At 68.2% G+C, this 11,469-nt stretch overlaps 3 protein-coding genes across 3 annotated transcripts; all 3 read left to right on the top strand.

The window, feature by feature from the left end:
* Window positions 1-154: 154 nt before the first annotated feature.
* On the top strand, window positions 155-4,630 carry MNEG_7648 (hypothetical protein; the record flags this gene model as incomplete). Its single annotated transcript, XM_014043882.1, has 11 exons — window positions 155-355; window positions 535-1,036; window positions 1,193-1,278; window positions 1,631-1,735; window positions 1,943-2,089; window positions 2,428-2,598; window positions 2,796-3,014; window positions 3,195-3,356; window positions 3,553-3,727; window positions 3,977-4,237; window positions 4,392-4,630. The coding sequence occupies 11 exons, from the start codon at window positions 155-157 to the stop codon at window positions 4,628-4,630; spliced, it is 2,268 nt and encodes a 755-aa protein (XP_013899336.1).
* Window positions 4,631-5,076: 446 nt separating this feature from the next.
* MNEG_7647 (putative 30S ribosomal protein 3) lies at window positions 5,077-7,550 on the top strand (the record flags this gene model as incomplete). The annotated part of the gene is made up of 6 exons (XM_014043881.1): window positions 5,077-5,106; window positions 5,178-5,285; window positions 5,475-5,646; window positions 6,060-6,379; window positions 6,863-6,982; window positions 7,260-7,550. The coding sequence occupies 6 exons, from the start codon at window positions 5,077-5,079 to the stop codon at window positions 7,548-7,550; spliced, it is 1,041 nt and encodes a 346-aa protein (XP_013899335.1).
* A 1,576-nt stretch (window positions 7,551-9,126) lies between these two features.
* Window positions 9,127-11,174, top strand: MNEG_7646 (hypothetical protein; the record flags this gene model as incomplete). The annotated part of the gene is made up of 2 exons (XM_014043880.1): window positions 9,127-10,827; window positions 10,899-11,174. The coding sequence occupies 2 exons, from the start codon at window positions 9,127-9,129 to the stop codon at window positions 11,172-11,174; spliced, it is 1,977 nt and encodes a 658-aa protein (XP_013899334.1).
* Window positions 11,175-11,469: the final 295 nt, after the last annotated feature.

The following is an 11,469-nucleotide window of genomic DNA, read 5'->3' as shown; positions in this document are numbered from 1 at the left end:
CGCCGCGGCGGCGCCGGCCACGCCGAGCAGCGCCGTCCGCCGCCACGCGGCGGCAGCGGCGGCCGAGCGCGGCGCTGCGCCCGGCGATTCCCCCGACTCCGAGGGCGGAGAGGAGGGTGCCGGCGTTGACGTGGACGGATTCGAAGCAGAGGGGATGACCCGAAAGCTGATGCAGATCATGGGAGGCGACGAGGGCGACAACTCGGCCGAGGTCCCCGCCGCTGTCGCCGCCGCTGCTGGCCCGGCCGTGCAGCGCGCCGCTGCGGACGAGTGGGCGGGCGTGCCGCTGGCGCGCGGCTCGCTGGGCGGGGGACGCGGCAGCGTAGGCAGCAACATGGTCGTCACCTCAAACCTCGTGAGTAACGCTTGCTTGGGGCAAAGTGCATTGAACCCCTGTCTGTGCCGTTGCGAGTGAGAGCTGGCATGCAATCTGGTGCGGTTACCCCTGGCACATGCAGGCCCTGCGGGATACGCCCTGGTTCTTTGCCACCCACGCGCCCGCCAGCGCCGCACCCCTCGTCCATCCGCCCGCAGCTGCGCCACGGCAGCGCCGGCGCGCAGCTGCTGGGCACCACCACCCGCCTGCTCGCCGACGGCGACGACGTCCCAGCGCCCGCTGCCGTCCCTGCCGCCGCCGCCGCCGCGGCCGCCGGCTCGGGCCCCGCCCTCGCGCCCTACGACGAGGGCTTCACCCAGCATCTGCTCGCAGATGCGACCGGCGCCTCGGGCTTCGTCCCGCGCCACAGGGCGCCTGCCGCCGCCGCCGCCGCCGCCGCCGGCCTCGACGGCGCGTCGGACCCTTCGCTGGAACTGCAGGTCGCGATGGCGGCCGCGGCCGCCGCGGGCGGGCGCGGGGGCGAGGGGGAGGGCGCGCTGATGGAGGACAACACCATCGACGAGTTCGCGCCACCGCCCGAGCTGGCGGCCGCGGCGGCGGCGGCCGCGGCGCAGGGGTCGCGGGAGGCGGCGGGGGAGGGGGAGGAGGGCCCCGAGGCTGGGATGGACGGCGGCCGCGGGGCGACGATGCCTTTCTCTGGTGCGCATCTGGGTGGAATGTTTGTCTGCTATCGGGGTGCTTGCTGACCGTAATGGATGCATGCGCAGTGTCAATGCACCCGCTTCGCCGAGCGTGCTGCGCTCTCGAGTCCCGCCGCGGCCCCAGACCGCACCCCGCGCCGCCCCCTCGCTGCAGGCGCCCCGGCCGGCGTGCTCGGAGGCGCGACGCCGCGCGGCGCGCCCCCGGCCGCCCACCTCATCACGTTCCAAGACTTCCTGCAGGTCAGAGGGCATGGCGCGGCTGCTCTCTCCTTGCAGCCCCTACCTGCGCAGACCAGCCCTTGCCTTTGGACCATGCTGCTGCGCGGCCTCGCTGGTCAAACCGACCACCCGCTGCAGTTGACCAGAAACGCTCCCGAACGACTCGCCATGACCATAGAGCCTCCAGCGCGCCGGCGGCCGGCGCCGCGCCCCTGTTCCCGCTGCTGTGCGCACATGCTCCCGCTGTCAGCGCCCCAAATCAAGAACGCGCTCCCTGGCCACTGCTCCCCCTCCTCTTGCCCTCCCCTCATCCTCACTCTCACCCTCGCCCCTGCCCTCCCCCTCCCCGTCCCTATCTTCCCCCCTAAACCAGATTGTCGACATGCAGTTCCTGGACCACATCCGCCGCGGCACAAGCATCAATATGATGGACCTCGCGCCGGGGCCCGTCCCCTCAGACCTGGCCGACGGCCTCAGGGTGCGCGCATGCACTGGCTGAGGGCTGGACCGCCGCCCTATGCAGTGGCACCGCCGCCTGCCGCCGCCGCTGCTTTGGTCGCTGCTTCAGATACTCCGTTCGGGTGCATTGCTGGGCTCACCGCCGTCCAGGCCCAGGTTTCTGCTCACCATTGAGCACCCAGGAGCGAGCCCTCCGCCGCCCCATCATGCACCCGTCCCCCTCCAGGCGCTGTCGCTGACGGGCCCCGAGGCGGCTGTGCTGGAGGGTGCGCTCAACGAGCTGCACGGCGTGATGCGCTCGAAGCGCGGCCAGGTGCACGCGCTGGAGGAGGAGCTGGAGGTGCACAACCCTGCCGTGTTTGCCGCGGTCCAGGTGCGCGACAGCCCTCTCTTGCTTGCCGCCCTTTCCGCATGCTGCCTTTTTTGTTTGCCGCCTTGGTTGCCTGCTGCCTTATGGCCTGTTGGCTGGCGGAGAGGGCCTTTTCAACCAGAGCGCAGCTGCTGAAGGCGCAGCCCCGCCAAGACCGTTCGCAGCCCTTGCCGCCTGTTCTGCACGCCGGCCTGTTCCGCGCGCGCCGCCCTGCCCTCCTGAGCGCAGCAGCTTCAAAACATTTTCAGACCCCCCAGCTCCCAAGCACATACACGTGCGCTCTCTGCTGAACCCCAGCATCCTGCCCCCTCTCGCCGCCATTCCGCGGCGCCACGGCGCAGACCTCTCGTCGCACAGACTTGGAGGGGCTCAAGCACGCCCTCGTGCTGCGCAAGAAGTGCTGCCGCGCGCAGACCGGCTCCGGCTGGAAGCGGCTGCGCGCAGGGATGGAGCGCGGGCTGGCGGGGCGGCTGGCGGAGCAGCAGGCGCGGCTGGAAGAGGAGCTCGCGTTCGTGCAGGCGAGGAGGGGCGGGGCGGGCGGGGCCCACTGGGCAGCTCTGGGCGGCACTGGCTGTGAAGGCCTGCGTTGGGCACCCCAAATAATCGGGCTCAGCGTTGGGGCGCTGTGCAGTACTGTGCTGTGTCATCCTGCGCTGTGCTGGCTGACCGAACCGACCGTGTGGCTACCTCGGCAACGGCGCGCCCGCAGAACAACCTGCGGCGCGCGCACCAGCAGCGGGAGCTGGTGCAGGCGTTTGCCCTCGACGCGCAGCAGCGCATGGACGCGGAGGCGGCCGAGCGTGACGCCGCGGGCGCAGCGCGCGCGCGGCTGCAGTACGCGCGCGCGCGCCTGGAGGAGCTGCGGGCGATCAACGCGGACCGCCAGCGCCGCGCGGACTCGGTGGCGGCGGAGGCGGCGCAGCTGCAGGTGCAGCGGGAAGCGGGAAGGCAGAGGCTGGCAAGGGCTCGCCTTGCGCCACGCATACACGCCAAACGCCCTGAACAGCTGGCATTTGGGGGAGGCGCGCGGAGCTCGCTTGCACCGGCTCCTTCTCAGGACCCCTCGGCACACGCATGCGCGCGCACGCACACCCCCCAAAACACACAGGCTGAGCGCTCTCGCGTCGACGCGGAGCGCGCCGCGGCGCAGCAGCAGCTGGAGGGGCTGGCGTCAACAGTGACCAGCGTGCCGACGCCCGCGCGCGGCCAGCCGTCCGCCGACCGCCTGATAGACGCCGGGGAGAGGTTTGACATCCTCATGGGCCTGCAGGTGTGCATTGAATCAAGGTCCCCTGCTAACAGCGGCCGTCATTGTTGCAAGGATATCTTCAAGCTAGCTGACGGGCTGCCAATGTTTCCATGTGCACGCCCCCTTACTTTTCTTGGGAGGGTGTGTGTGCTTGATGTGCTCTGCACTGCATTGCCTGCGTTTCTTCCAATACCCACTCGCTGCCACCTTCGCGCAGCCGTGGAGGCTCACTGCGGCAGAGGGCGGCGGCTGGCTGCTGCGCTTCCGCCTCGGCCTCACCTGCCAGCTCAGCTTCTCCGGCGAGGGCGGCAGCATCGCAGCCATCGCTGTGGCCGTTGACCCGCCCACAGGCAGCGTGCCTGCACTTCAGAGCAGCGTGCTGCAGCAGCTGGGTGGGTTTGCTGTTGACAACTGTGTGCTGGCTGGGTCTTGATCAGCCCCTTGAACAATTCTGCATGCCTCGTCAAGCGCTGTGCTGGACGGGATGCATGCGTGCGGGCGAGTGCGTGAGAGAGCGCGCACACACACACACACACACACACACACAACACACACACACACAACACACACACACACACGCACGCACACACGACACAGCTTACACAACCAGCAACTCGATCCCTACACCCCACCAATTGCAGCGGCAACTCTGCCCAAGCAACACGAGCTCCCCGCAGCTGCGCTGCGCTGCCACATGCCGCTGCTCGCGCTGCGCCTCGACCGCATGGCCGCGCTCGCCGAGTGCGTCGGCCGCGCGTTTGTCACGTGGCGGCCCTTGGCCGGCGCGCGCGTCGACGCCGCGCGCGAGTCGCTGGTGCTGTCGTTCGTGGATGCGGCGCGGGGAGTCAAGGTGGACCTGGGGCTGGGGCTGAGCGGCCTGCTAGACCCGAGGCTCAACACAGGTGCGCAGCGACACCCTCGGTGCCGTTGGCTCTGGGGGCGCTCCAACCTGGACTGGTCATGACGGCGGAGGGCGCGTGCGCGTGCCTGCGGAAGCTCGCAACCGCCAGTCTGCACTGAGGTTCGCATTGTCTTTGCCACCTGTGTCAATCGCAGGCATTGAGTCCAGCATCGAGGTCGTTGTGGCGCCCGAGGGTTGGGCTGCGGCGGCCGAGGAGGCGCGGGCCTCGCTGGAGCCGGTGCTAGGGTCCTCGGCAGGCTCCGCGGCCGGCGCCGCCAAGCTGCTGGACATGGTCTGCGAGCATGTGTGCCGCCTGCTGCACGCTGGCTGCGGCGCAGGCGTGGGCCGGTCAGCAGCGGCTCTCGGTGCGCTGCGGGCCGGCGTCGCTGCGTGATCTCCAGCAAGCAGGTCATGGTCACTCCTGCCCTGCCACCCTTTGACCGTCCCCTGACCACACGTTGTGCGCGTTGTACCTTGCAGATCAGGCCTTCTGTTGGTTTGTGCAATGCGCTGTACGGGCGAGGGTGCCGCTCGTTTTGAGGTTGGCGCGAGCTTTTTTGTCACTGCTGACGCGGGGTGGCGGGAGCGCTTTCAGCTGCGCCCGAAGCACCCGTGGCGAGCCTTGTGGCGGGCGAACCGAATTGAATGGTATCTTCTTCCCGCTTGATGGCTGTAACGACCCGAGTTGCTGGGGCGGGCGGAAGCAGACCAGTCTTTCGACCCCTATGTGCGCATGCTCCCACACTCCGACCTCTCTGCAATCCACATTCACGTTGTGGTGACCGCGTGCACAGTCCTCGGCATCGAGGGACTAGAACAGACACGCAGCGGGCAGCAAGGATGGCGACGGCCCTCAGCCAGACTGTGCAGGTGGGCTCCATGCCGGGTCCGCAGGGGCATTGCGTTTAGTTTCTATGCTGACTCGTACTTTTGCACCGCAGCGGGCGTCCGCTGTGCGCCGCGTGGCGCGGCCGGCCCCCTTCACAGCAGCGGTGCCCAAGGCGCTCAAGCAGCAGCAGAAGGCCTTTGTGGCTCGCGCAGCAGCTGAGGTGAGGGTCTCGAACGCGCGAGCGAACCAATGAGCGGTCGAACAGGTCGCCAGATTGCAGGCCAACCAGTGGCTCGCAAGGCATGCGGGCAATCGGTGCAGGGGGCGCTGGCCTCAATGAGCTGTCTTTTCAGCAATTGAATTGCGACAAACTACGATTGCCTGCCCGTGCTGAAGGCTGCGGGTGCAGTGGGGCGGCAGCGGCGGCGGCAGCACACTGTTTCGCAACCGGGTCGCAATTGATGTACTGCGGTCACAGGAGGCCCTGCAGCCCAGCAGCGGCAATGTGTACGACGAGGACGTGCAGAGGGCCATGGCGGATGCCCTGACCGTGGCAGAGCTGGAGAAGGACTTCATCGCTGGTGAGGGGCGACGCAGCGGCGGGAGTGCCCCTTGGTGCCTACACTGCAGCAGCGAAGGTCCCTTGATGCAATCAGCGACCAGCTTAGCAGCAGACGCTGGCGGGTTCTCCTGCCCGGGGCGGCCCTGCTCGAGCCGCAGCTGAGGCGAATGCCTCGGTCCACTGCTTTGGTTGAGAGCTTTGCAGGACGACCTTCTGGGCGTTCGGTACCTTCGCCTATCACGCGCCAACACTGCATGTCAGATACGAGTCCTGGGAGTGGTGCGCATGTGCGTGCACACACGTACACGCGCGCGCGCACACACACACACACACGGGCGCGCGCACACAAACACGCACGCGCATATACGTCCACCACATGGCCATGCACCTACAATCCCCCCCGCCTACCACCTCGCCCCGTGCGCCCCCAAGGCGAGGCGGGCTCCGAGGAGACCACTGCGTACCTCACCTCCCTTGCGGCCGACAAGTTCGAGGCCTTCCTCGACGCCGCCGCGGACGGCTCGAGCGCGTCCGTCGTCGACGCCGTCGTGTCCGAGGCCGCTGAGCTGGCCGAGGCGCAGGGCCTCGCCACCGAGGTGGAGGCGAGCGAGGAGTACGCGCCGTCCGCGAGCCCCGACGACGGCGCGGACCCCCTGGCGCTGTACGACAACGAGACGGCGGCGGGCATGAGGCAGCTGGTGGCGGCGGCCAAGCTGTCGCAGGAGGAGCTGGTGGAGGGCATGGTGCCTGAGGTGGGCGGGGGCGGGGGCGCGGGTGGCGCGCACGTGGGCTGGTTGGGCTGCGAGAGTTGGGGTTGGGGCGCGGGCTGCGTCAGCTTTTGCTGCGTGTGTTGGGTGTGGTGGCACTCTGTGCCAGTTATCGCTTGGTGCACCCGAGGACGTAGGAATGCGGCCGGCGACATGGAGGTGCCAGTGTGGGAACCAGGGATCCATGCTCGCATGTGTGTGTGTGTGTGTATGTGTGTGTGTGTGTGTGTGTGTGTGTGTGTGTGTGTGCGCGCGTGTGTGCGCGCCCGCGTGTGTGTGCGTGTGTGTTTGTCCCGGTGTGCCTGCTCTTGTTCAGACGCGTGTGCTCCCTTCCACCTTCAGCTTCAGCGCCCGTGATGGGCCACCGCGTCCATGTCAAGCTTCACGTTGCGGGCCTGTGCCATCCCTTAGCAGCGCGTCTCTCAACCTGAGCCCTCTCAAACCTTGGCTCCCCGCGCCTTTCCACAGGACTGGGACCAGACCACCATTGACTGGTTCAGCAACAAGAAGAGCGGCGACATCCCGCTGCCCACCTACAAGCTCAACTTCCTCTGGCTTGAGAAGAACATTGCTGTCGCGGTTGACCAGGTGCGGGCATGTGTGCGCTCAAGTTTGTGTCTGTGTATGAGCACACGTGTATTTATAGCAGAGGTGCGTGAGGAATCCACACACCCGCGGGGCAAGGCGCCGTACGCACTCAGTATGCCGCGGGGACTGCTGGTACGCTCGCTTGCTGGTCCACCGTGGCTCCAGCACTGCAACCTGGAGCCGCACCTCCACAAGTGTTATCCTGCATGCAAGCCCAACCCATCCATGTGTCGTGCCCGCCCCCCAAACGCGCGCCCCCCAAACGCGCACCCCGCAGGTCTACGCGCGCGGCGCGCAGAGCCCCCTGACCGAGTACTTTGTCTGGCCCCGGCGCGACGCCTGGGACGAGCTGCGCGTGGCTCTGGAGGCTAAGCCCTGGATCACCGACCGCGACAGGATCGTGCTGCTCAACCGCCTCACCGAGGTCATCAACTTCTGGCAGGAGTCGGTCGCGGTGGAGGGCGAGGAGGGCGGCGCCGAGGGCGAGCAGCAGCCGCGGCCGACGATCGACGAGGCGCGCGGGGCATTCCCTGACTGCGGGTTCACCGGCGCTGTGGCCGCGGCCTGATATGATCATGGCGGCGGCGGCGGCGGCGGCGGCGGCACTCCGCGGGCTGGGAGGCGGGGTGAATTCTCACGCCAGGCGGCCAGCACGGGCGCGTGCGCAAGCAGCCGGGGCTCAGCACGGCACAGCAGCGCGCCCTTGCAAAGCTAGGGTGGTTGTGTAAGGATCATTGTCCAGCATTTGGTCTGGAATCATGGCATTGCTAAATACGTTGAAAAAGCAGTCCTCAGTAAGAACCTCCAGTGGAGGAGATCCCCCTGGTACAACTGACTAGCCAACAGCGGAGACCGCCAATGTATACAGTGGCGAAAGGGGAAAAAAGAAAGCTCGCCCTTGCTCTGCCGTTGCAGCCAAAGCTCCCTGCCTGCCATCCACCCCTGGAAAGTGGTGCAACCCCCGCTTGTCGACAAGTGCCGGCAACAAACTGGTGTGTGGCGCCCGGGACATGGGCCCTCAAAGACCAGGCTATCGCCGTGCGCTCATATGGCACCCAGCAAACTGCTTCATATACGCGGATGGGACGATTGGGTAGCTGACTCAATGCCACTGGTGATGTCAGCGTCAGCACAAGAAAGGGAAACTGGAGGGTGGCCGCTGGCACCCCAGAAGAGCCGGAGGCGAAGGGCAGCTGATGGGACGCCAGCTGCCTGCCAAGTACTGCTCTGCGAGCAGCACTGCGGTCTTGATTGCGAGCCAGCTGCCGCAGCAGCTACGCCTAAGGGCCCCTGCTCTGGAGCCTCGCTGTTGCGCTCACTGATTGAGCATGCAGTGCCTTCACATGCGGGCAGCACACAACGCCCACAGCGCATTTTATTTCAAGTTGCCGCTACGCCAAGCATCTGGGTTGACAAGGCAAGGGGGTCCTTGCATGTGCGCGCGTGCATTGCCGCCCGTGAGAGCGTGTTGACTTGGCTCATTGGCCCGTCAGCCGCATCAACACGGAGTCGGCAACGTGCATACGAGAGCACGTTCGTGCTTCTCAAATGTTTTCTTTGGATTCTTACTTATGGTTGTCAAATCGATTTTCTGTGCTCGACAGCTGCGTCGCGAGTCGAGGGCTGTGCGCGGCTTGCGCCAGATTTGCCACTGAATAGTACTCCGGTCATCCCAAGGTGTGCTAGACCATTCATCGTCAAGAGGCCTTTGCAACGAACGCTGATGTCTGCTATAGGGGTAGAACATCACTGGTCATGAGCCGCGCAAGCGCCGCATCTCGTGCTGCTGCCATGATGCCAGCGGCGCTTTCGGCGTTTTCATCGTGCCTGTGCCCGGCAGAGCTGCCTGCAAATCTCGGGTGACAGAAGCCTAAGCCCCACAGGACTTCACTGCACGCTTGCTGCAGGCACACACGTGTTCTAGAGGGGACTCTGATGAGCGACAGCATGACAGCTTCCTCCCCTGTTGGCCACTGCAAAGCGCATGTGATGTTGGCTCACAACCCCTGTTGAGCGGCTGCGGCATCAGCAGCCGTGGCGCTGGGGCACCGCTAGCGTCCCTGGCGCTTCGGTGACTCCACCGCAGCAGCGGACCAAGCGCCTGCAGCGACGCCAGCGGCCAGCGGCGGCGCGGCGGCACAGTAATGGCGGCGCATTCAGACCAACCGCAGGCGCCGGCAGAAGGCCGACATTTGCAGCAGCAAGCAAGGCAGGAGGCCGCCCGCGAGCCCCAGGCCGAGGCGATGGAGGTGCGGTGGTCGCAGCCGGCGCAGCCGCCCATGGAGGGGTGTGCGGGGCAGGACGAGACGCAGGGGTTGGAAGTGCTGCGGCGGATGCTGGAGCAGCTGAACAACAGCCGACACCCGCCTGAGGAGCCTCAGCCGCAGCCAGCCCCGCCATCCACAGCCCAGGCGACGGACATGATCAGCCGCGATGACATAGTGGGGTGGAACTGGCGGCCGCCAGCGGCAGAGGCCGGCCGCGTGAAGGACGAGCCTGATTTTGCAGCGGGCAGTCAGCAAGACGGCGCTCGCGACGCACATGCGGGTGGAGGGTGGGGGGCGGCGTGTGGGGGCGTTTTGAAGGGCGCAACCACGCAACAGCAGCAGGGAGCTGTGGCGCGGTCGCTGTCACAGCAGCAGCAGCAGGAGCAGCAGCAGCAGCAGCAGCAGCAACAGCAGCAGCAGCAGCGGCGGCTGCAGGTAGTTCTGGACCCACGGGGACAGGACGCGGTGGGAGGCGCGGCGGCACCTGCAGCAGTGGCCGCAGGAAAGCCTGGCGGCGGCGACGGCGGCGCGCTCTCTGACGATTCGCTCGACGACGTCCCTCTGGCGCAGCGGCTGCAGCGAAAGGTGGCGCAGGCTCCGCGAAAAAAGACAAACGCGCAGGCGCAGCGGCGGTCCAAGGCACTGGCGGCGGCGCTCGGCATGAGCCGAGGCGCCAAGCGGCAGCCGGCTGCAAAGGCTCGGCTTCAGCAAAAGCAGACGCGCAAGCGCCCCTCGGCGACTCCTCGGCAGGCGGCGCGCGGCGCCGGCCCCGCCAGCGCGGCGGCTGGCAGCGCCCCCGCCGCAAAGGCAGCGGCGAAGGCGACGCTGCCGCGTGGGGCGAGGCGGCCGTCTTCTGCAGCGGTTGCCGCCGCAGAGGTGGTGCCGGCGAAGATCGCACCGATGCTGGTGTCGGCCCCTGGCCCAGCAAAAGTCAAGCTCTTGAAGCTGACAATGACAAGGGCCAAGCCAGCGGCGGTGGCGGCGGCGGCGGCGGCGGCGGCAGCTGCGGCGGCGTCCGCAGCCAACCTCCTGCCGTCAACGCCACCCGCGGCGGCTGCGCCGCCGCCGTCGACGCTTGGGATGGCGCAGGGGCGCGGAGCGGCGAGCGGGCACGGGGTGGCAGCAGCTGCGCCAGTCACTGCCCCAGCATCGGCGCCACCTCGAGCAGATGGACTGCGCGCTGTGCGCAACGGCGATGCAGCTCATGGCCACACGGCAGTGACGCGACAGCCAAGCGCGCTGCTGGGCTCGGCCCAGGCAAACCCTCACCTGCAGCGGTCAGCTTCGCTGCCGCAGCACCCCCAACAGCAGCAGCAGCAGCAGCAGCAAGAGTCGCCGTCGAAGCTGTCCAGGGGCGACAACCAGCGCGATAGCGGCGCCCCGCGCGGCGCCCGCTGCAAATTTGGCGAGCGCAGGGCCCCGGAGCAGCCAGCCCGCGCGCTTGGGGGCAGCGGCAGCCGCCGCGAGGCCGAGCCCGCCAAGCGGCTCGACCGCAGCCGCGAGCCTCGGGAGGGCCGCTCGCCGCGGCGCCGCAGCAGGAGCAGCGGCCGCAGGCATCACACCGACGAGGATCGCGGGGTCGGGGGGCAGCGGAGCGGGGCGGGTCGCAGCAGGAGCAGGAGCCCGGGCAAGCGGCGCCGGCTGCCCAGCCCCGGACGCTCATACCATTCGACGAGGGACAGGAGCAGGAGCAGGGGCAGGGGCAGGGGCAGAAGCAGAAGCAGGAGCAGGAGCAGGCGGAAGAGCAGGAGCAGGAGCAGGTGGAGGAGCAGGAGCAGGCGGAGGAGCAGGAGCAGGCGCCGGAGCAGGAGCAGGCGCCGGAGCAGGAGCAGGAGCAGGGCCGGCAGGGACCGGGACAGGCACGCGCCACGAGGGGACGGCAGGCGCAGGGACACGAGTCGTGGCGGCGTGGCGTGGGAGCCTGACAGGCGCGGAGGCGACACACGGAGGTCTGAGGCGGCGCGGCGGAGGAGCAGGACCAGGAGCCGCAGCCGCGGCAAAGACAGAGGCGGCCGCGACAGCGGCGGGCGCAGCGGTGCCCAGGGTTACCGCGGGCGCTCGGACGGGCCCGACCCTCACTCGTCAGGCCGGCGCAGCCGCAGCCGCAGCCGCAGCCGCAAGTGCAGCAGCCAACGCGACACTCGCAGACCAGCCGGCGCCTCGGCTGCACGCGCGCCTGTTCGGCTCACGCAGCCGCCTGAGGCGGGTGCGAGCCGCGGC

The sequence above is a fragment of the Monoraphidium neglectum genome (genome assembly GCF_000611645.1).
Source record: "Monoraphidium neglectum strain SAG 48.87 unplaced genomic scaffold scaffold01373, whole genome shotgun sequence".
In the NCBI taxonomy this organism is placed as follows: Eukaryota; Viridiplantae; Chlorophyta; class Chlorophyceae; order Sphaeropleales; family Selenastraceae; genus Monoraphidium; species Monoraphidium neglectum.
Note: the sequence above shows the minus strand (reverse complement) of the source record. Positions and strands in the feature narration are given on the sequence as shown.